At 45.0% G+C, this 23,560-nt stretch overlaps 1 protein-coding gene across 1 annotated transcript in view; it reads left to right on the plus strand.

Annotated features, from left to right (window-relative positions):
* ACOXL (acyl-CoA oxidase like) overlaps positions 1 to 23,560 on the plus strand; it is a 360,904-nt gene that overhangs the window by 79,787 nt on the left and 257,557 nt on the right. Inside the window, 1 exon segment of the mRNA XM_057558364.1 lies at positions 21,095 to 21,129. Coding sequence (XP_057414347.1) covers positions 21,095 to 21,129 — 35 coding nt within the window.

Below are 23,560 nucleotides of genomic sequence, written 5' to 3' on the forward strand. Positions count from 1 at the left end.
TAATTCTTACAGGAGTTCCACAAGGGAGGCACCAAGATTTTTTCTTTTAACATCTTTACTGGAGTACAATTGCTTTACATTGTTGTGTTAGTTTCTGCTGTATAACAAAGTGAATCAGCTATACGTATACATATATCCCCATATCCCCTTGCGTCTCCCTTCCACCCTCCCTATCCCACCCTTCTAGGTGGTCACAAAGCACCGAGCTGATCTCCCTGTGCTATGCAGCTGCTTCCCACTAGCTATCTATTTGACATTTGGTAGTGTATATATGTCAGTGAAGGGAGGCACCAAGATTGATATTCCATAGATGAAGGATTTGGGACCAGTGTTAGGCTTCTTGGGAGACAGAATGTGAGGCAGTTTGGGTTTGAGTTCCACGTCTGCCCTTATTAGCTGTGTGAACTTGTACAAATTACTTGGATGATTCTCTTCTCTAAATGAAATATAATGGACCCGTCTCCTGAGGTTGTTGATGGGATGCTGTGAGCTATTGTCTTATTGTAAGTGAAGCCCTTCACTGGGTGCCCAGCATGCAGAAGCCCCTATATAGACTTTAGCGTGGTCGTGGTTATTTCCCAGCATCCCCCAGCCGGTAAGCGGCAGAGCTGAGATTTGAACCCAGGTCTGTGTGGGACTATAGCCGTGCCTTCAACCAAGGGAGGTGACATGGGACCAGCGTTTGAATGCTTGTGGGGTGGAGGAATGCTATCACAGGGGCAGGAGCGACCTGAGCACGTCTGAGCTCATCCCAGAGGGGAAAGAGGAAGTAGAAAGGGGGAGGTTAATGCTGCCAGACAGAGGGAGGTTGATTGGTGGGAAGGTCACAGGGAGACTTATGACATGACATTAAAGCACAGGTAGGGGGATGACCCTGAAACCAAAGCAGATGATTTTTCCTCAGAGACAGGAGGGACAGAAAGTCTGAAGAGAGGGGGGAGACAGAGAGGAATTTTCAAGCAGGGACGAAGACGTTGAGAGCATTCTAACAGATGCTTTCTATTCTCTTAGGAATGCAGAGGTAGGTCAAGGTCTAAGGAGAGGGAGCAGGAGTGGGGGTGGAAACTTTGGAGGAGGAGCCTCCGGCTCCAAAGCCATCAAAGGCTTGGGGAGGAGAGAGGCGAGGAAGAAGGGGGCTTGTGGAGACCGTGGAAGACCCAATCCTGAGTAGAGTGCTGTGGTCCATCCTGTATTTATGGCAGGGCTTAGCAATGTGATGATTTAGTTTGTACCTGGGGCAGTGGTAGGGAAACGAAATGGTTGGGTCAGCCCAGAATTAGAAATTCGCCAATTGGATTGCAGAAGGACAAAGGAGAACAGTAAGATGACAGCTGCTGGGAAAGTGTGATTTAGGACAGCCCAGGAGATGTGAGTGGGAGGAGGGAACCCTGTAGTCAGAGGGAAAATTTCCTTCCTTCCACTGTGGTTGAATACTCACAGTATGATCAGGAACTTCTACTGAATAACATATATGACCCTTTTCAGATCTCATTTCCCAACAAATATCAGGCATCTGTATGGAAAACTTTATGGCAGGAATGGCTGTCATACCTCATCAGCTGGATTTTACCCAAACTGTGACCCCCAAGTGTAATCCATTAAAGCCGGGCTCTCAAAACCCCTGGTTTCATGGTCCTGTGCCCCAGCTCTAGGATCAGGCATTTCCACAAGGAGCCCTGGTTCCTTTCATTGAAGAATGGTTTTAGAAACCAAGATTTGGGTGCTAGGTGTTTTTGTTGCTATCGGAGTGTTGTTACTACTTCTAGGTCTTCTCAGTTGATGGAGGAAGGAAATACATGTTTGTATACTAACCTGTGTATACACAGAGATCTATAAATATGTATCCCTTTGTATCTATATGGAGCTAAACTTCATACTGATGTCTCAACTGTAATTCCTTACCATATGGATCATTCTAGACTTCTCCCCTTGCTTGTCTATAACCTCCTGCGCCAACAGTGAGAAACCTAGCTCCAACTATCTGCCATCCATTTGCTTAATTGTTCAATTCCAGTATATGTGCATAGTGGCTCCAGAAGTAACTCATAGCCCCATGGGAAACAACTTTGTCGTCTACAGTGCAGTACTATGTTCAGTTCATTTTGCTTTTATTCTTACAGCCTACACTCAGCTCCAAAGTTACTTAGTTCAGTCCTTTTATCCCTTACCTCTGGCAGTGAGTTGGTTTCATACACTTGTGGTATTTATTAGATTCTTTTGTCAAATCTGCATTCCATTCTGGGATCCCCTCAACTTTTAAATGATTTTTTTAAAAAAAAATTGCATACATTAAGTTTCACTCCTCATGCTGTAAAGTTCTATGGGTTTTGACAAATGGATAGTTTCCTGTATCTGTTATTACAGTATCATACAGAACAGTTTCATGACCCCCAAATTATACCCTGTGCTTCACCTATTCAATTCTCTTCCCTCCCCAAACCTCTGGCAACCACTGATCTGTTTGCCAGCTCTGTGTTTTGCCCTTTCCAGAATGTCATATAAATAGAATCATATAGTATGTAGCTTTTTCAGACTGGCATCTTTCACTTAGCAATATGCATTTGGGATTCATCCATGTTTTTGCATGGCTTGATGACTCATTCCTTTTTATTGCTGAATAGTATTCTACTATATAAATGTACCCTAGTTTATCTAGTCACTCGTTGAAGGACATTTTGTTTGCTTCCATTTCTTGATGATTATGGATAAAGCTGCTATGAATATTTGCATGCAGGTTTTTGTGTGGACATAAGTTTTCAGATCATTTGGGCAAATACCTAGGAGTATTTTGGATTATATGGTAGGACTATATTTGGCTTTGTAAGAAACTGCCAGACTCTCTTCCAAAGGGGCTCTACCTGCTCTATCTGCATTCTCACCAACAATGAACGAGAGAGTTCTCATTACTCTGGATCCTTTCCAGCTATTGTCAGTGTTTTGGATTTTAGCTATTCTAATAGGTGTATAGTGGTATCAATTTGTTTCAATTTGCATTTCCCTGATGACATATGCCGTTGGGCATCTTTGCATATCCTTACTTGACCTCTGTATATATTTTTTGGTGAAGTGTCTCTTCAGAATTTTTGTCCATTTTTTTAATTAAGTTTTTTTTTGGCTGCGTTGGGTCTTTGCTGCTGCGCGCGGGCTTTTCTCTGGTAGCGGCGAGCGGGGGCTACTGTCCGTTGTGGTGCGCGGGCTTCTCACTGTGGTGGCTTCTCCTGTTGCATAGCACAGGCTCTAGGCGAGCAGGCTTCAGTAGTTGTGGCACACGGTCTCAGTACTTGTAGCTCGCGGGCTCTAGAGCGCAGGCTCAGTAGTTGTGGCGCACGGGCTTAGTTGCTCCACGGCATGTGGGATCTTCCTGGACCAGGGCTCGAACCCGTGTCCCTTGCATTGGCAGGCAGATTCTTAACCACTGCACCACCAGGGAAGCCCTTCTTATTCTCAAGTTTTAAGAGATCTTTGGATATTTTGGGTATCAGTCCTTTATCAGATACGTGTTTTGCAAAGATTTTCTCCCAAGTTGCGGCTTTCATTCTCTTAACAAAGTGTCTCTGACATAGACACTTTCTAATTTTAACAAATTTCAATTTATTTAGCTTTTCTTTCATGGATTGTGCTTTTGGTGGCTTATCTAAAACTCATCACAGACCCAAAGTTGCATAGATTTTCTCCTATGTTTTCTTCTAGTAGTTTTATGGTTTTGCATTTTACATTTAGGTTTGGAACCCATTTTAAGTTAATTCTGTTTAAGGTGTAAGGTCTGTGTGTAGGTCCACCCCCCCCCCTTTTTTTTTGCATATGGATGTCCAACTGTTCCAGCACCATTTGCCAAAAAGACTAACTTTTCTCAGTTGAATTGCCTTTGCAGCTTTGTTAAAACTCAGTTGACTATATTTTTGTGGGGCTATTTCTGGGTCTTCTATTTGAAATTGGATAGTGTGAGTCCTTCGAGTTTGTTCTTCTTCATTGTTGTTTTGGCTATTCTAGGTCCTTTGCCTTTTCATATAAATTTTAGAAGCAGTTTATCAATATCTATTAAGTAACTTGGTGGGAACTTGATTGGGATTGTGTTGGGATCCCAAGAACTGACATATTAATAATATTGAGTCTTCCAAATACATGAACATGAGTCTTCAAATACATATCCCTCCATTTATTTATATCTTCTTTTATGTTCATTTTTTACCTCTCTCTTTTGGATAATTTATATTGATCTATCTTTAAGCTCACTGACTTTTTCCTTTGGAATCTCCATTCTGCTGTTAAGCCTGTTCAGTGAACTTTTATTTTCAGATATTGTATATTTACAAAACTAAAAATTTCATTTATTTCTTATTTTTATCTTCTGTTTTTCTGCTGAGATTGCTTATCTTTTCGTTAACTAGAGAATACTTGCCTTGACCTCATGGAGCATGGTAATAATATCTGCTTGAAAGCCCTTATCTGATTACTTCAACATCTGGATCATTCTGGGGTAGGTATTTATTGATAGTCATTTCTCTTGTGAACAGGGCACATTTTCCTGGTTCTTCATAAATTGAGCAATTTTGGATTATATCCTGGATGTTGTGAGTATTATGTTTTGAGGACTTTGAGTTATGCTATAGTCTTCTAAAGAATGTTGATGGTTTATTTTAGCAGGCAATTAACCTGGTTAGACTCAAGGCCTGACCTTGAGCTTTTTCTGTGGGTTCAAGTCTAAGTTCAGTTCTTCAAGCCTTTGATGCACTGCTTTGTCCCATGCATGCTGGTTTAGCGGTCAGCCTGAGATTCATCCAGAGTTCATGTACAAAGTCAGGAGAACCCCTTCTTCTACTCTTGCCTCTTTGGGCTCCTTCACACACGCCAGGGACCATAGTTGCCTTTGCTTCTTTTCCCAGTGCCTCTAGCCAGCAAGACAACAGGATTTTTCTCTCAGAGTTTTGCCTCCGTGCTGTCCTGCTCCTCCACTGTGGCCTGTTTTCAGGGCAAATCCCAGGAAAACAACAACCACGAAAAGCCAGGAAGTTCACTCTGTGCCAGGTGCTACTTCAAATTTTTTTTTAACTTTAAAAAAAAAAAAAAAGTATTTATTTATTTATTTATTTAGGCTGTGCCGGGTCTTAGCTGTGGCATGCGGACTTCTTAGTTGAGGCCTGCGGACTTCTTAGTTGCGGCCTGCGTGTGGGATCTAGTTCCCCTACCAGGGATCGAACTTGGGCTCCCTGCATTGGGAGCGTGGAGTCTTACCCACTGGACCACCGGGGAAGTCCCTACTTCCAATTTTTTTGACCCTCCTCTATAAGCTGTTTGCTTGTTTTTACTCTCCAAAATTCTCAGTAGTTGTTTTTGCACTTTGCTCAGAGTTTATAGCTGTTATCTATGGGAGGGTCAGTCTGGAGAGGGTTCACAAGGCCACATTAGAAGTGAATTTCTGCCTGCTGTTTTTCACCCAGCCCTAATTCTCAGAGATCTTTCTAAGTCAGTATATAGAAAAGTTCCTCAATCTTTTAAATCATGCGTAGTAGTCCAATATAACCAGACCCTTCCTAGTGGACATTTATGCTGTTTCCACAGTTTTGCTTTTAGAGACAGTACTGCATCAAATGGCCTTATACCCTCTATACGGGACTCTGAGGGTCTTGGTGGAGAAATGTCCTGGGCCCCCAGCCACAGTGGAGGTTTTTCGTAGAACCCTGAAAAATATTCATTTCCTTCATTTCGGTGTGACATCTCCTTCCTTCTGTGGTTGACTGAAGACCTGGGCCATGGTTCTGGGCATAACCCGTGGCAGGAAGGTATGAAGGACTGGAGAGAGAGTGAGGAGTGCTGGATATTCCAGAAGACTTAGAGATTGCTCCAGAGCGCCGGGCTGAGAGGGGTCAGGGAAGTCTGACACCAAAGGACAGAGACAGCCCTGCAACTCCCACAGTCCCCACAAAGCTGGATGTTTTATTTAATTTCCCATTTGCAAATTGGTTGCTTATCAACAAAGAATGAAATGTATCTTTGGCCAAAAATATAGCACATTAAAGGAAAGCTTTCTCTCTTAGAATCTCTCTCCTCCAATTCCTCTTAAGCAAAGGCCAAGATGAACCTTGCAGAAACATCACTGAGTATGTCTACCTTGGTCACACACCTTCAGCATCTCTCTATTGTCTCCAGGCTCATGCTCCCAATGTTTAGCATTGTACTTAAGACACTTAATACGGCATGATGCTTGGGGCTGCAACAGCCGTTTTGTGATCATGAGGCAACAAGCACAAGGATGAGAAACCAGTTGCTAAAAATGGACCTCTATAGGACCTGGTCCCTAAGGACATTGTTGAGCAGCGAAACCAACATCAGCACTCACCCACCTTCAGGTGACTTATAAAAAAATAAAATAAACTCTTATTTGTTTAAACTAAAAAAAAGACCCTCAATACTCCAGTCCAAATATCCCCAGGCATTCAGTGATTTTCTAGCTGTGTGACCTCAGGCAAGGTAGCATACTCTCTGAATCTCCATCTCCCCGTACCCAAATGGGAATAGTCATGCTTCATTCTGAGCGATTTTATGAGGCTTAGATGAAGCGACGTTTCTGCTGTGCTTGGCACCGTATTTGACCTGCAGAAAGTGCTTGGTGGATGCCACCCAGAGGTGTATTATTGTCCAAACTTCCTGTCTGACTCAGAGTCCTTACTGCTAAGCCATTACTGATGCTGAGGTCCCCACGCGATAGTCACCCTTGTTCTCATATCTGTGTGAATCCTTGAGGCCCAGCTCCAGCCCCAGCTCCTCTGTGAAGGTTTCACAGCCAGGTCACCCTCCCGGGAACCCCTGGAGTCTGGCACTTAACACAGTGGATAATGAAGCTATTTTCTTGGTTTATGTTGTACTCTCCAAGCTCAGGGATCATGCCCTGTGCCTCTTTATGACCTCCTCAGTGTCTTACACACAATAGGCTTTTCATAAACATTGATGATGGAGCTGGAACCCTGTATCTCACTTGCATAAAATGGGCAGTTTCCACACAGAGAGAAATAAGCACAACTTTGTCATTGGTGGCCATTGCACCATAGCACAAGAACGTGGAGGCATCTGCGACGGGAGGGAGGCAAATACAAATTTCATGTAACTTAACACCCACAGACAACTGCGTAACCATGTTAAAGGAGAGCAACGAAGGAAATACAAAACCCATGATTTCAACAAATGTTCACTGAACTCCTGGATTCCCTGTGGACCAGGCATGGGATGGAAGATGAAAGCCCGCCCTCCGAGAGCTTGCAGGATGCTGGAAAGACGTCTGTACACAGATCGCAGCCTCGCACATGCTGGGCGAAGGAGCCGGGAGAGGGGCTGATGAAAGCCTGGGTGGGGCAGAGAAGCCTCCCAGGGGTCATGATGTTTGAGGGGGTTTGTAGGATGAATAGGATTTGAAAGGTGACTGAGGAGAGAAGAGCACTGCGGGGAATGGGATGGGGTGGGATGGGACAGGGAGTAGCACACACTGCGTTTGGGAATGTGGGGCTGATTTGATGAGCCAGGTGGGAGTGAAAGGGGCGGGTGGTTGAAAAAGGGGCAGCTGAGGTGGCTCTGTAGTCTCGGCTTCGTCACGCGGCCACTGGGGTCCCACAAGGGCGTTGCACAGGGCTCGGCAGTGTGATCAGCTCGGAGTTTTCAGCTGGAGAAAGGCAGCCCCTTAGGAAGCTCTCGCTGTGCTTCCTGGGAGGGAAGGTGACGCTCTCAAGGAGGTGGCAGTGGGGTTCACGGGGAGGGGCGGGGTCCAGAGCAGCTCAGCTGGAGACATTGGCTGACCCCAGAGGGTGGCTGGGCCGGTGAGCTGAGGATGAGGGGGGTGTCACCCGTGTTACCTTTTTCTGTGGTTATAACGTCAGTGTGGAAATGCTTATCACTTATGTTCTGCCTTTTTCATATTACATCCTAAGCTTGAGTATTTTCCCATATGTCTGATACTGGTTAGATTTTCTGATTCAGTGACTGTGCCTTTTATGCCAGTGCTACAGCTTTTTACCTGCTGAACTTCCCAAGCTCCAACCCCACCTCACTTTGGAGTGCCAGCTCATTGTAGTCTAATTGGCATCTGCTTCGGGAGGTGGGTTTGTGCCTCTGGGTCTTTGTTGGTGGTGGTTAGTACTGGTCCCACGCCTCACCGGTAGCCCTGGGGTGTGCTGGTCTCCCCTCAGCTGTGTCGCTTGACTTGATTACTCTTTGGGAAGTTGATTTTTCTCTTCCGAGGAAGAGAACGCACCTTGGAGAATTGTCCTGGAAATATGGAGAAAACTCAGAAGGTTTCTTCTGTCACCTGATGAGGCAGTGGTGGCTCACAGCAGTGCTTGTAAACTGGAGAAGGTGTTTTGCCTCATTTCTTCTCCGTATCCCAGTGACCACACAATCACACTTCGGTAGGGCTCTCTTTGTCTGGTTGTGTCTTTCTCTCCTTCTGCTGGGTGTGTGTGCAGCGTTTCAGTCACTGTCTCTATCAAATCCATCAATTTCGACAAATTCCCTCCCTTCCCAGCAAAGTCCGAAGTTAGCACCTTTAGGTTATACTGACCTAAAAATTCAGGTCATGAGATGGAACCTTTGTGAGAATCTACTGGGGTAGGGGTGAGAGACTTTATTACCAAGAGATGCGTCCTCATTCTTTTACTCCCTTTCTTGAATCTTTATTTCAAAATGTTGTCCTTTTTATTCAGTGTGAATTTGAATGGCGGTGGAACATATTTTAATAATATCTCCTTGCCAAAGCATCCATGTTTCAGGCTGACAAAAGACAGCACCTTAAGAGAAAAATTGCATTCAGCTATGCAAAAAGTACATGGTTCATAGCATTTTGCAAGGTAGTTGTTTTCCATACTTTCCCTTATTAGATCGTTTAAAAATTACCAATTAGTACCTGCTTATGTTAAAGCATTCACATTACACACTGGAGAAGAGTATAAAATGATAGGGAGTGAAGATCCTTTTCCACCCAAACCCCTCCCATCCAACAATTTGGTATTTAGTCTTCCAGACTTCCTTTCTAATAATTATATATATAACCATTCAATATCAGATATCCCCTCAACACATTATATGCACATTTAGATTGTACCTGCAATTTTTTTTTTTTGCTTAAAAGTATGTTGTGGCACTTTTCACATCAGATCTACTGCACTCTTTTGTAACACCTGTGATTGTGTTCTATGGAAAGCTTCATCTTAGCCTATGTTCTATACACCTGGAAAGAGGGCTTGGTTTTTCATTCGTTTTGTGTATTTGTTAAAAAACTAGACAGAGGAGAAGAGAGTGGGAGAGTTTAAAGGAGGATAAGTGTTTTTAATAAGCATTTGACAGAATTCAACACCCATTCATGATAAAAACTGTCAGAAAAATAGGAATAGAAGGGAACTTCCTCAATTTGATACAGGACATCTACAACCCTCCCCCGTAGCTAACATTATACATAATGGTGAATGACTGCATGCTTTCCTCCTACAATTGGGAACAAGGCAAGGGTGCCTGCTTTCACTACTCTTACTCAACGTAGTGCTGGACTTCCAGCTGGTGCAGTAAAGCAAGAAAAGAAAAGGCATTTGGATGACAAAAGAAGAAACAAAACCGATCCTATCTGGAGATGATGCTTGTCTATACAGAAAGCCCAAGGAACCTACGAAAAATCTCCTAGAACCTGCTAAGTGAATTTAGCAGGTTGCAGTACACAAGATAAACATACACAAATAAATTGTATTTCTATATATTAACAACGAACATGTGGACACCACAATAATTTACACTTGCTCAAGAAGAGAGAGAGGAGAAATTCGCAGAAGTAAATCTAACAAACATGTATAGGAACTGCATGCTGAAAATTATACAATGGTAATGAAAGAAATAAAAGAAGATCTAAATGAATGGAGACACATACCACATTTATGGATTGGGTGACTGCATATGGTAGTGATGCCAGTTTTCTTCAAAATTGATATACAGGTTTAATGCAATTTCTATCAAAATTCCAGCAAGGTTTTTTTCTGTGAATATACACAAGATTATTCTACAGTTTATATGGGAAGGCAAAGGAAGCAGAATAGCTTAAAAATTTTTTTAAATTAATTAATTAATTAATTTACTTATTTTTGGCTGCGTTGGGTCTTCGTTGCTGCGTGTGGGCTTCCTCTAGTTGCGGCGAGCGGGGGCTACTCTTCGTCGCGGTGCGCGGGCTTCTCATTGCGGTGGCTTCTCTTGTTGCGGAGCACAGGCTCTAGGTGCGCGGGCTTCAGTAGTTGCAGCACGTGGGCTCAGTAGTTGTGGCTCATGGGCTCTAGAGCGCAGGCTCAGTAGTTGTGGCGCACGGGCTTAGTTGCTCCGCGGCATGTGGGATCTTCCCGGACCAGGGCTCGAACCCTTGTCCCCTGCATTGGCAGGCAGATTCTTAACCACTGCGCCAGCAGGGAAGTCCCTAAACATTTTTTTTTTGAAAAAGAATAAGGTGGATGGAGTCAGTCTACTCAATTTCAATACTTATGTAGTAATCAAGTCTAGTGGTTTTGGCAGAGAGACAGACAAATAGATCGATGGAACAGAATAGAGAGCCCAGAAATAAACCCCAATAAATATGCCCAACTGATTCTTTACAAAAGTGCAAAAGAAATTCAATGGAATAAAAGATAGCCTTTTCAACAAATGGGGCTGGAGCAATTGGACATCTGTAAACAAACAAACAATGCCCCCCCGACCCCCCTGCAAAATGTTAGCACAGGGAACTCTACCCAATATTCTGTGATAACCCATATGAGGAAAGAATCTAAAAAAGAATGAATATATGTATTTGTATAACTGAATCACTTTGCTGTACACACAAACTAACACAATGTTGTAAATCAACTATATTCCAATAAAATTAAAATCTTAAAAAAATGTCTCACTTATACAAAGTTAACTCAAAATACATCATGGTTTTAAATGTAAAACATAAATTTATTAAACTTTCAGAAAAAATAGGAGAAAATCTTTGGGGTCTACGGGTATACAAAGAGTTTTTAAAAAAATACTTTTATTTTAAAAGTTTTTTTGTACGTCTTTATTGGAGTATAATTGCTTCACAATGCTGTGTTAGTTTCTGTTGTACAACAGAGTGAATCAGCTATATGCATACATATATCCCCATATCCCCTCCCTCTTGAGCCTGCCTCCCACCCTCCCTATCCCACCCCTCTAGGTGGTCACAAAGCACCGAGCTGATCTCCCTGTGCTATGCGGCTGCTTCCCACTAGCTATACTCTCACTTTGCCCCCAGCTTCCCCCTCCCCCGCCCTGCCCCCCAGCCCTGTGTCCTCAAGTTCATTCTCTATGTCTGCATCTTTATTGCTGCCCTGCCACTAGGTTCATCAGTACCATTTTAAAAAAATTCCATATATATGCATTAGCATATGGTATTTGTTTTTCTCTTTCTGACTTACTTCACTCTGTATGACAGACTCTAGGTCCATCCACCTCACTAGAGTAGACACCAAGGCATATCCCTTAAAGAAAGAATTGATAAGTTGGACTTCATCAAAACAAATAACTTTTGTTCTGTAAAGACCTTGTTACACAGATGAAAAGACAGGTTACAGACTGGGAGAAAATATTTGTAAACCACATATCTGACAAAGGACTAGTATATAGAATATAGAAAGAGTTCTCAAAACTCAACAGTGAAAAACAACCAATCCAAATAGAAAATGGGCAAACATTTCACTGAGCAGAATCTACCGTTGGCAAATAAGCACATGAAAAGATGTTCAACATCATGAGACACTTAGGAAAATGTAAATTAAAACCACAATGGCTATCAGAATAATACCTATCAGAATGGCACAAATTTTTTAAAAAAGTGATAACACCAAAAGCTAGTGAGGATGCAGAGAAACAGTATCATTCATACATTTCTGGTGGGATTGTAAAACAGTACAACCACTTTGGAAATAGGTTTGGCAGTTTCTTATAAAATTGAACATGCAACTACCATATGACCAGCAGTTGCACTCCTGGGCATTTATCCCAGAGAAATGAAAACTTATGTTCATGCAGATACCTGCACATGAATGTTCATAGCAGCTTTACGCATAATAGTCCTAAACTGCAAATAGCCCAGATGTCCTTTAACAGATTACTTGGCTGTGGTATTCCAGTATGCCATGGAATACTGCTCAGCAATGAAAAGGAATGAACTATTGGTACATGCAGCCAACTGGATCAATCTCCAGAGAATGACGCTGAATGAAAAGCTCTAATCCCCAAAGGTTACATACTGTAGGCTTCCATTTATATTACATTCTCGAAAAGGCAAAATTACAGGACTGGAGAACAGACTGATGGTTGCCAGGGGCTAAACAGGGATAAGTGTGGGAGGAAAATGGATGCATTTATAAAAGGGCAACGCAAGGTGACAGAAACGTTCTGTAGCTGGACTGTATTGTTGTCAATACCCTCACTGATACTGCATGGTAATTTTGCAAGATGTCACTGGGGGTGACATCTTGGAGGAAACTGGGCAAAGGATACATGGGGCTTCTCTCCATTATTTCTCTATATAATTTCAGATACCTGCATGTGAATCTATTAATACAATTATCTCATAATTAAGCGTTTACTTAAAAATATATTGTCTCTTTTTCAACAGTGGATCTACTGCACTCTTTTTTAAAATTATTTTTTAAATTCTTTTTACTGCGGTCTTTTTAACAGCTGCTGTCATGTTTTCTGGAGGGCCTCATTTTAGCCCATGTCCCACATACCTGGGAGGAGGGATTTTTGTTTGTCTGTTTATGTTTTTGTGAATTTCTTTCTGGTAAGAATTTGATTAGAGGAGAAAGTAGGTAAGAGCTAGAAGGAAGAAAACTGGTATTCTTTCTTTGAAACAGGTTCTTTAAAAGTATTTTTGTGTCTTACATTAAAAAGGGATTTCCTTTCCTGGGAGTTTTACTCTTGACTCCGATGAGGATCTGGGGGTCAGAGTGGGTCAACGAGCGGTTTTGGGGTCGCTAAGCTGCAGTGACAGGCTATGAACGGCCTTTCATTTTCTTGTATTGAACAGGGCAAAATCCACCATAGAAATGCCCTAAAATACTCTTGTTATTGACTGCATGTGAGGGTGTCACCCATTTGTCCCCTTCAGTCCGCGTACATTTCCTTTTCTTCTCTTCAGCCTCTTCCTTCTCCCCCGGCCAACTCTGACTTATAATCAAGCTTTCACTTAAGTAGTGTTTGCCACTGCAAGTTCCAGAGTTTTCTGGGTTAGTTGTTCTGTGATGTAGGCTGCACACAGAATCCACGTCCATCGTCACGCCGGTGCAAATTAGGTTTTCTACGAAAAGAGTGTGCGGTTTCTTCATATTATCGAATACCCAACCATTCATATCAAGAGAAGCCAAGAAACCAAAATCTACTGTTATTTTGTTGGAAACCTAAAACTTAAAAAAATACGGTCAGCTCCTCTGACCCTTACAGGCTGTAAGTGAATTCAGTGAATACAAGCTGAGTTCTCCCTGGAGTGAATGCAGTGGTTCATGAAGCTCTCTGGCAGCCCTGTTTATCCAGCTCTGGGTACCGGCCACACAAAGGTGAGTAACCGGGCCCTGATGTACGCCCATGAGTTCACTCTGCTGTGACACAGGTGGACAGACCACGGCCACTTAATGACAATGACAAGGATGATAGCTGGCCTCCTGGAGTCCTCGTCACTGCTCGGCCCTGAGAGTGTCCCTCCCCCTGTCTCCTGGGGAGGGGCTGCAGTTACTGTTGTTTCTCTGCAGAGGATGGTACCGAGGTTGAGAGCAGGGCAGGGGGTGGTCCCTTGACCCATGGCTCATGGGGCTTGGTCCCTGGGAGATGCCTGGCAGAAGGGGGCCCAGGTGCTGTTGCTTGGGGGGGTGGGGGAACGGGCAGCAACTCCAGACTCACAGATGTTTTTAATTTGTGTGAATTGGGGGACAAAGCAAGTCCTTGTGAAAACTCATCTCCAAGCTTTCCGAGCAGAGCTGTTTAACTTTTACTCCAAAAAGGTGGTGCCTGGCTCAGGTTCCCAGGAACTGCGAGGAAGAACGGCAGTATCACGGGTCTTACCTTTTCAGTTACTTGGGGCTTAGAGACTTAAAAGCAACTTGTTTTCTTAGGTTGGTTAAACAACCACCGCCTAGGTTTCAGTGTTTGTTCAATGTTAATTTCCATTGATTTAGCAAGTTTTACATCAGGTTCTGAAAGTTTCAGATTTGAATTACTAGGTTTCTGACAAATCTGGAAAGAGTTTACATATTATACATATGCCCTTCTTTTCCTAAACTTAAGTGTGACTTTTTCTTTAGCTTTTTCAGTTTTTTTTTAAATTTAATTTTAAGGGCCCAAGGAAGGATAACATCACGAAATAAACTCAATAATGAGAAATATGTTGTTGTTGTTTCTTCCTCCTGCCTTTCTTTCCGTCTCCTCCCTCTTTTGATGGGAATGAGAGAGAGAAGCACAGCGGGGGGAGGGCAGGGCTGCAGCCTGTTGAGACTTTGCCCTTGGCCTCCACGAAGCCGGCCCTGTACTTGTTTGTGGACAGCACACAGTGGGTCTCAGCCGGGTGCGGACAATTCTCCCTGCAGAGTGGGTAATCACCTGTGAGCCCCAGGAGGCCTCATCGCCCCAAACATCACCCCAGGCCTACTAGCTGGCTGAGCTCACAGCGATGATAATCCCTGCAGTTGAGTGTAGGACATTGACATGACATTAAGAGGACATAAAATGAAAATAGTTTTATTATGAACTGTAACATTGTCAATGTTACATCATCGTCGTTGTCGTCATAGTTACTAAGAATTCACCTGTGCCAAGCCTTTTGCTAAGTTCTTTCCGTACATCATCTCTTTCAGCGCTTCCTAAACTTGACCCCTGGAGGGCTGGCTACCTGCCCCGCACTCCACTCCCCCACCAGAGCTTCCGATTCAGTAGGTCTGGGTCAGGGCCTGAGAACTTGCATTGCTCACAAGTTTGCAGGAGATGCTGTGACTGCTCCTCCTCATCCCAGAAGTCTAAGTTAATCTGCCTAAAACAACCCCACGAAATAGGTAACGTGAGGAAACAGGCAAGAAGAAGCGGGAGACTGGACCACAGAGCTCCCTGCGACTGACCATAAGCATCGGCTGGTCCAGCATAGTTAATTTTTCAGAGGAAGTAGCGAGTGCCTAAGAGAGCCCTAGACGGACGTCCACTGCTGAGGACTAGTGGGTTGTGGCGTGTGTGGCAGGGTTTCAGAGTCACGCACGGAGGGGCAGGAAGTCTGGGGTGTTACCTGCAGGAAGACCAGCTCTGGAAGGTGCTGCTTGCGGGAGCACGGGGGCCCTGGCTATTGGGAGGAGAGGACAGTGTTGGAAGGAGAGCCAGAGAAGGGGTTAATAGGATGCGTTCGTTGGATCACTTTCTCCCTGCCTCCCATCCTTGGACCAGCACACTGTGGCTCTGTTTGTGTGGGATTCTGTCCACGTCATGGCCCTTCTTCTCCCCTTCACGCTCCTTTCCCATATTTCCCAGAAAAGGGGAGGAAATCGTTTAAAAAATACAGGAGGAAAATAAACAACAACCTTTCTCTGTGAGTTTATTTTGTGATGTTATAAATCTTTGGACCCTTGAAATTAAAAAAAAAAAAAAAAAAACAACAACTATAAAAAAAGCACCACCGAAGTATAGGAAAGGGAGGGAAGAGTCACACCTAACATGAAGACTTTCCCCAAATTTGTCACAAACTCATTAATTCAAGATTGGAAGCCTGGAAAACCCGAGGAGAGCCTTGGCAACATGGAAAGGTGTAAAGCGAGGTTGCAGACCTGTGGCCCCCTGGCCAAATTCCACTGACGTGTTTTGTTTGGCTCCCGTAGTTTTTGAAAAATAGTCAAATCAGTTTCAAACATGGGAGTTTTCATAATAAAACCCCTGATGTCCAGCTTTTTTTTGGAGGAACGGGGAGCACTGGTGCCAGGGCTGTGGCTGGTTGGTGGCTGACCCCAACTTCTGGTCACAGCCCCGGCCAGCAAACCACCTCTGGTCTAGAAAGTTCTGGACTCACACTTGGAGCGCCACTCACCAGCTTGATGACTTGGAGGCTGGCCCTTACTGGACTTCTCCTCCTCACCTGCCGCTGGCAGCCTTGTGTGTGTGACAGCTCATCGTAAACACGAAGCACAGCAGATTCCCAGCAACACAGGGACCCTTGGGCCAGCGGGCCTTAGGGAAGAGGCGCTTGGTGACAGTCCGTGCACCTGTAAGGACGTTCCCTACTGCCTTCTAAGACAGTGCCAGCCACTTCTTTCCTTTAAAGTTTTTTCAAAAGATGGATTTTAAAAATGTGTTTTCTAAAATTATGATTATTTTACAAGGTCTGCGCAATCCACGTGGTGCTTTATAGGGTGTATCCGGCTACAGCTGGCCCACTTCTGGGTGTTTTATGGCAAATTATTCTCAGATTACCCTTTAATGCAGGAAGGCCTGCCAGTTGTCTGAGCTCCCTGGGTCATATAGAAAACCCCTAGACTTGATATGAAACAGCTGCCTCGGTCAGCTGTTCCAAAAAAGGAGCATTTTCAGGCCGAAGCAGCAGGAAAAAGGTTTTTTGTAGTTGGTGGAGATTTTGGAAAAAAAAAAAAAGTTAAATTACTCTTTCCTGGCCATTAAAATGTGATTGAATTTTGTTATTAACAAATTGTGGGAATCTCGAAAGAAGTACTCTGAATGGGAGTTTGTTAAGTGCTCTCTGGCAATACTTACAGTATGTCCCGGGGGGGTGTTCTCGATGGAGGGTGTCTGCACAAAACTCCGCTGACCTCCGTGTCCCTGGGCCTCAGCCCGGGCTGGGCCGGGGTCAGGGGGCCAACCCCCGGGCCTCCCTCCTCTCTCTCCCCAGGGCCCCTGCTGAGACCAGCAACAAAAGGGTCAATTGTCTGAGGCCCCCCTTTGTCTCAAGAGGCTCAATGGGCCTCTCCAAATGCCAGAGTGTCTCTATGCACATGGGTGAATGCATATACACATGGCTGTAGGAATGTGTATCCGTACGTCTATGTGCATATGTGCTGGTGCATGCGAGTATTGTATAAGCATGTGCGTGCACGTGTGCACCCAGGAACACGTGCTTATTTATATGTGCACATGCATGCATGAATAGGAATGCACACATACCTGTGCATGCATACATGTGTGTGGATGTGCCTCTGTGTGTAAGCGTGTGCACGCACACACGAGTGTGCACATGTGTGCCTATGTGCACACACATATGAGTGAGTCGGGTGTGAATGTGTGCACAGTGGTGAGACTTGCTCGAAGAATTTCGGAGATGCTGATGCGTCTTGGCCAGGGTGAGGGCTCACAGGGGCCTGGCTGGCTGATGGACGTCCCTAAGGCCGAGGGAGGAAAGCAACTCTGGCCCATCTCTCAGCAGACGGCCCAGTTACCTTGATGTGGCATTTTCTATGGGGCAGAAACCTCAGAGAAGTTTCTGCCTCCCCTGCCTTCTCTAGGGTCAGATAATATGTAGGATGGAGGAGGAGGAGGAGCTATAAGGAGGCTCCCCACACAGCTCACTGGCCTCGTTTACCTGTTCCAATGTGGGGTTTCATGGCGAGGCCCGCAGTAACTTTCTACGCTGTGCCAGTACCTTCTCAGGGCTGCCTAATCAGATCCAGTGCATTCTATGTGGCGTTTAAGCCAGATTTCCAGAAGGACCGTACAATGACCTGTTCCCATCCGTCCCATCAGTGGGTTCCCACATAGCTCTGGGGTCTTTGTACAGGTGCCAATCATCCTGTTCCCTAGCGCATCTTTGGAGACCTGTGGGATTCTGTGGCTGGTCTGTACCATCCCAAGGTTCACACTCTCTTCCTTAACAAAGGTGTCCTTTTAAAAATGACTGTAAAACATATTTGATTCAGAAGCCAAGAAAAGACTAATAAAAATGCTTAATTCAAATTTGCTTCTGTGAAGGATTTATCTCCTAGCCCCTTTTAACCAGCACAGCTGCCATGTAACAACTTTTTCTGCTTTTTTTTTCTTATTCTTGTCCTTCCCCAGACCCATTTCCTCTCCCTACTCCAGCAAGGGCTTATCTTTCAACTGTGGAAAGCCACCAGTTAAACAGTACTCCAAAGCTTATCAAAATATTCAGGCAGTAAAATTATCTTATAATTAGCCTAACTGTAAGCCAGAACTTTTTAACCCCAGGAAATGTGAAGTTACCCAGCCTGTGAAATTGGTAAATTGCTCATTCTGACCTTTTTAGGCTGCAGTTTCTACTTTTATTTCATTCCCCCAGTAATTTCCTCCTTTTTCTTTAAATTCCTGATGGTCCCTGAGGCATCTTCCTCTTCTGTTTGCTGAAGTCTCAGAGAAAATGTACTCCTGGCTGAGCTGAAATAGATAATTGAATGCATTCAGGCGAGGGGGTTATGAAATCAACCTGTTATATATTTCATGCCTTCACTTTTACATATGCTTTCGGTAAAATGAAGCCTCATCTCACCATCGCTGATTCCATACTTCAGGTGCATGCAGTGGTGACACCCAGCCGAATGATTCTGGAGCTATTCCCACACTAGCTGTGGGATTCTGAAGTATCCTGAGCTGGTTAGAAGAATTGGGCTTTCTTATCACAAAGATTTCTCCTAACTCTTCCTCCCCTTGGCTCTTGCTTACCCCATCGACCCTCCCACTGCCCCAGGGACCCTCCTGTCATCTTGCAGCACCCAGCAGGGTGCCACAAATATCACCTCCCCACCCTCACTTCTATGGGAGCTGACATCAAGGGAATGGGCAGTGACGTGTTTGGGGGTGTTAAGGTGCTACTTAGGTGGACTATTGGCCCAGAAATGATATTTTAGATGTTGCTTCGGTTTTTAACTGCAATTGAGATTCTTAAACTAGTCATGCCATAATTCAGGCACAAGCGGGTTAGTGAGACTTACATAGGCATGATTAGGGCTGACCACTGTGTTTTACAGGATGAAATACTTGCAAAGTTGCAAAAATTAAACTTAAAAACAATTAAAAATTAAATTTTGGAGTGTGACATTTTCATCAATGGGGTGTTGCCTATAAATAGTGGTAGTGATTATTTATAGAGTTTTTTTCCTATCCATCAGGCAGTATGTGCACACGTGGGCATACACACAAACACATAGATAGAAAAATTGTTTCATCCTTATGTTAATCTGGTGAGAACATAATTACTTTGCCCATTTTACAGTTGTGAACACTGAGGCTCTGAGAGTTTAAATCACTTGCTGACACCCCTATGGTTAGCAGTTGAACGTGGCTCTCATGTAATCCACCACTGGCCTTGCGTGAACCAGCCGAGGCCCAGGCCATATGGTCCAACCCCTAGTTGTGCTTGAGAGGTTTCCCTGACACCCCTACAGGGTAAGGAGGAAATCGCAGTGTCACCTCGGGCTCTGCTTGTGGCCGTGCGCGACAGTCGTGTACTCTTTCTCTTGATGTCACGTGTATATCACAGGTGCGATTTCCTTGCAGTCCTCGGAGCTGCCTTGCTGGCCTTGAGCTGACAGGATCAGGGTGAAGTCTGTGCTGATCCCCTCAGGGAGGCTCTGGCCCAAGTGGTCAGTCCCCCTGGGGTGGAGGTAGTGAGAGGGTCGCTCCCAGGACCTGGGCGTGGCCATGTTCTCCTAATGCAAACCTCAGAATCAGATCCGCTCTGCAATCCCATCTTTTCACAGCTTTGTCTCAGAGCTGAAAGAGCCCTGTTTTGCTCATGGAGACAGAGTAGAATGGTGGTTGCCAGGGGCTGCAGGGTGGGGGTAGGTGGGGAGATGTTGGTCAAAGGGCACAAACTTCCAGGGCTAAGAAGAATAAGTTCTGAGGGTCTAATGTACAGCATGGTGACTGTAGTTAACAACGCTGTATTGCATAGTTGAAAGTGGCTAAGAGAGCAGATCTTAAGTGTTCTCACCAAAAAAGAAATAAAAGGTAACTCTGTGAGGCGATGAGTGTGTTAATTAATGTGATAATGTGTGTTAACCATTTTGCAATGTATGTGTATATGTCATCACTTTAAATAGATACCCTTTTATTTGGCAATTACACCTCAATAAAAAATAAAAAATAAACATTAAAGCATTTTTTTTTTTTTTGGCTGCGTTGGGTCTTCGTTGCTGCATGCAGGCTTTCTCTAGTTGTGGCGAGCGGGGGCTACTCTTCGTTGCGGTGCATGGGCTTCTCATTGCGGTGGCTTCTCTTGTTGCAGAGCACGGGCTCTAGGTGCACAGGCTTCAGTAGTTGTAGCACGCGGGCTCAGTAGTTGTGGCTCGTGGGCTCTAGAGCGCAGGCTCAGTAGCTGTGGTGAACGGGCTTAGCTGTTACACAGCATGTGGGATCTTCCCGGACCAGGGCTTGAACCCGTGTCCCCTGCATTGGCAGGCGGACTCCTAACCACTGCACCACCAGGGAAGCCCCGAAAGCATTTTTAAAAAGGCAAAAAAGAGACCTGTTTTGGAAGTCTTTCCTGATGAGAGACACCTTCTGTCTAATCCACAATGGAATATTGTACCCTGTTTAAGACCTTTTCAAAATACCATTATCCTTTAAGAGTGAAGTTGAAACTAAAGATTGATCATTAAAACGTGTTATTTTTTAAAAAAGTGTTATTTAGGACGCATTACCAGGAAGGTGTTTTAAGAAATGTTTAAAAAAAAATTGGCATGTTAAGTCAGTTTTCTTGTGAATTCAGCATATGCTTGATATTATTTAATATGTATTCCTCTCTCTTTTTTTTTTTTTTTAAAGAAATTCACGTTTATTTATTTATTTATTTATTTATGGCTGTGTTGGGTCTTCGTTTCTGTGCGAGGGCTTTCTCTAGTTGTGGCAAGTGGGGACCACTCTTCATCGCGGTGCGCGGGCCTCTCACCATCGCGGCCTCTCTTGTTGCGGAGCACAGGCTCCAGACGCGCAGGCTCAGTAATTGTGGCTCACGGGCCCAGTTGCTCCGTGGCATGTGGGATCTTCCCAGACCAGGGCTCGAACCCGTGTCCCCTGCATTGGCAGGCAGATTCTCAACCACTGCGCCACCAGGGAAGCCCCTCCTCTCTCTTTTTAATTGCACCTTGGGTTGATGATAGCCATTCGCTACAGCCACAGGTAAAGTTACATTTTTTCTTTTAAGGAGTATCCTTACTGATTTATGGCTTTTGGTTTGCTTGAGTCTACAAGTTTTTGAGCTTAATTTTGGTAGCTGCTCTATCTGTGATGTCAGTGTGATAGCAAGTAGATGAAATTGTTCTAGTTGCTTGATTGGTGAGAGTTAATCAGTCTTTGGAGGAATAAGATTTTTACGTAAAAGTTGTGGTAGATAGCCCATTTCTTTTTTTTTTTTTTAATTTATCTGTTTATTTATTTTTGGCTGTGTTGGGTCTTCGTTGCTGCGCGCGGGCTTTCTCTGGTTGCGGCGAGCGGGGGCTACTCTTCGTTGCGGTGCATGGGCTCCTCATCGCGATGGCTTCTCTTGTTGTGGAGCACGGGCTCTAGGCGCGTGGGCTTCAGTAGTAGTTGTGGCACATGAGCTCAGTAGTTGTGGCGCACGGGCTTAGTTGCCCTGCGGCATGTGGGATCTTCCCAGACCAGGGCTCGAACCTGTGTCCCCTGCATTGGCAGGCGGATTCTTAACCACTGTGCCAACAGGGAAGCCCCGCCCATCTCTTTTAAAGTCAAAAATGTAATGCTCTAGAGCAGGGACCCGACGTGATTTCTGGGAGTGGACTCTGTCCAAAGGTGAGAAGTGGAAACAGGGATGTCCTGCATGAGAAACGAGGCCAGAAAGCCAAGCAAGGGCTTGGCTTAGCGACTTTATTCAGAAAGCCAGCAGACTCTGAAGATGGACTAGTGTCCCAAAGATCCATTCAGGCTTCTTTCATGCTAAAAGGGAAGGGGGTGTGGCTGGTTGGTGCAGACTTCTTGATGCTGGAATCCTTTGTTCTTGCAGCTGTCCGTGTAGGTCGGGGCACAATGTTCCTATAAACCTCCAACAAGACAAATGTTATTCTCTGTTCTGCAACTTTTTATCTCTATGTGAATGGGAAAGTGTTATACCTTTAAAGGTCAGAGCCTTGAGAATGGGCTACCTTGTATATTCCAGGCTATAGGCAACATTCTTTTAGTGATTAACTTGTAGCAAGAGCAATAGAATACAAAGGTTAAAGTAAAAGAAACAGATTCAGTATGGGGTCAGATTTCTTCTTCCCTATCACAGCCCCATGGAGGTGGTGGGCGCTCCATGGAAGAAAGCACTTCACTTGGATTGTAAACAACAGTCCCCTTTGTTCCTCTTTCCCCAGAGCAGCCGCCTCGCTGAGGAAATGTGGTTGGTAGATGGAGGTTTAGGAGGCTGAGTAGAAAGGTAGGCACCCTGAGCCATGGCCCTACAGGAGCCAAGGGCAGGAGCTCCGTTGTGATGAAGGGAAAGAAGGATGTTCGGGTGGTAAACGAACGTCCATTTCAGAGAGGGCGGAGCTTTGGAGCTGCTCATCCTGTGGCCACATTTATGGATTCTGCCCCAGTTCCTATCTGCCTACTGTCACTGGACGACCATTTATCATGCTCGTGCAGTGTGTGGGTCAGGGGTCTGGAAAGGGCAGTGAAGATGGCTTGTCTCTGCTTCACAGGGTCTGGAGCCTGTGCTGGGGGACTCAAGGGCTGGGGAGCGAGTCATCGGAAGGCTCACTTGCTCTTGTGTCTGGTGGGTGAGGCTGGCTCGTGGCTGGGGCGGCAGCCTCTGTTCCTCTCCACATGGGCTCTTTTGAGCTTCCTCACAGCATGGTGGTTGGCTTTCTCTGAGTGAGTGTCCTGGAAAGAGAGAACCACGTGGAAGCTGTCTCCGTTCTGTGGCCCAGCCTCACAGAGCATCACTTCCACCTTGTTCTATTGGTTGGCATAGTCGCGAGCCCCAACTTGTGTTCAGAGGGAGGGAGTAGAGAACCCCCCACTCAGCCGAAGGAGTGTCGGTCACATTGTAACAAGAACATGAGAGGTGGCAGAGCTTTGTTTGGCCATATTTGGAAATGCACTCTGCCATAGAGCCCAGCTGAATGTTGGAGTATTTATTTAGAGCACTTGTGAAAGGAAATTTAAGACTGTCCTTGCTACAAGGCACTCACTAGTTGGGGGTACACAAGGGGTATGTATGAAGAAGACAGGACAGATGCAGTTCTCATAGGAGGAGGTCAGCCAATCAAAGGAGGCTTCTTAGAGGCAGCAGCCCTTAAACCATCCTCATCCCACTAAAGTGCGAGAGTGGGACACAGGTCCAGCTGGCTCAGGGAGATGCCTGGGCAGGCTGAGAATACAGGTCCCTGAGAACACATAGCCTTTCAATGACTGTTTGACATGTATTTGGAGGAGAGGCAGCGTATGGGGAGGCTGTGGAGGGGTGGGGTGGATCCTGGCTGCCTCAGCCTTCCGTCTGTAGCCCTAGGAGTTCGGTCGCAACCCTAAACGTGGAACCCACCCCTCAAAACAAAGGCCCTGCCCAGGCTGGATGGCAGGCAAGCAGAAAGGCTAGCAGTTGTCTGTCTAC

This window comes from Balaenoptera acutorostrata, chromosome 12, assembly GCF_949987535.1.
Source record: "Balaenoptera acutorostrata chromosome 12, mBalAcu1.1, whole genome shotgun sequence".
Lineage (NCBI taxonomy): Eukaryota > Metazoa > Chordata > Mammalia > Artiodactyla > Balaenopteridae > Balaenoptera > Balaenoptera acutorostrata.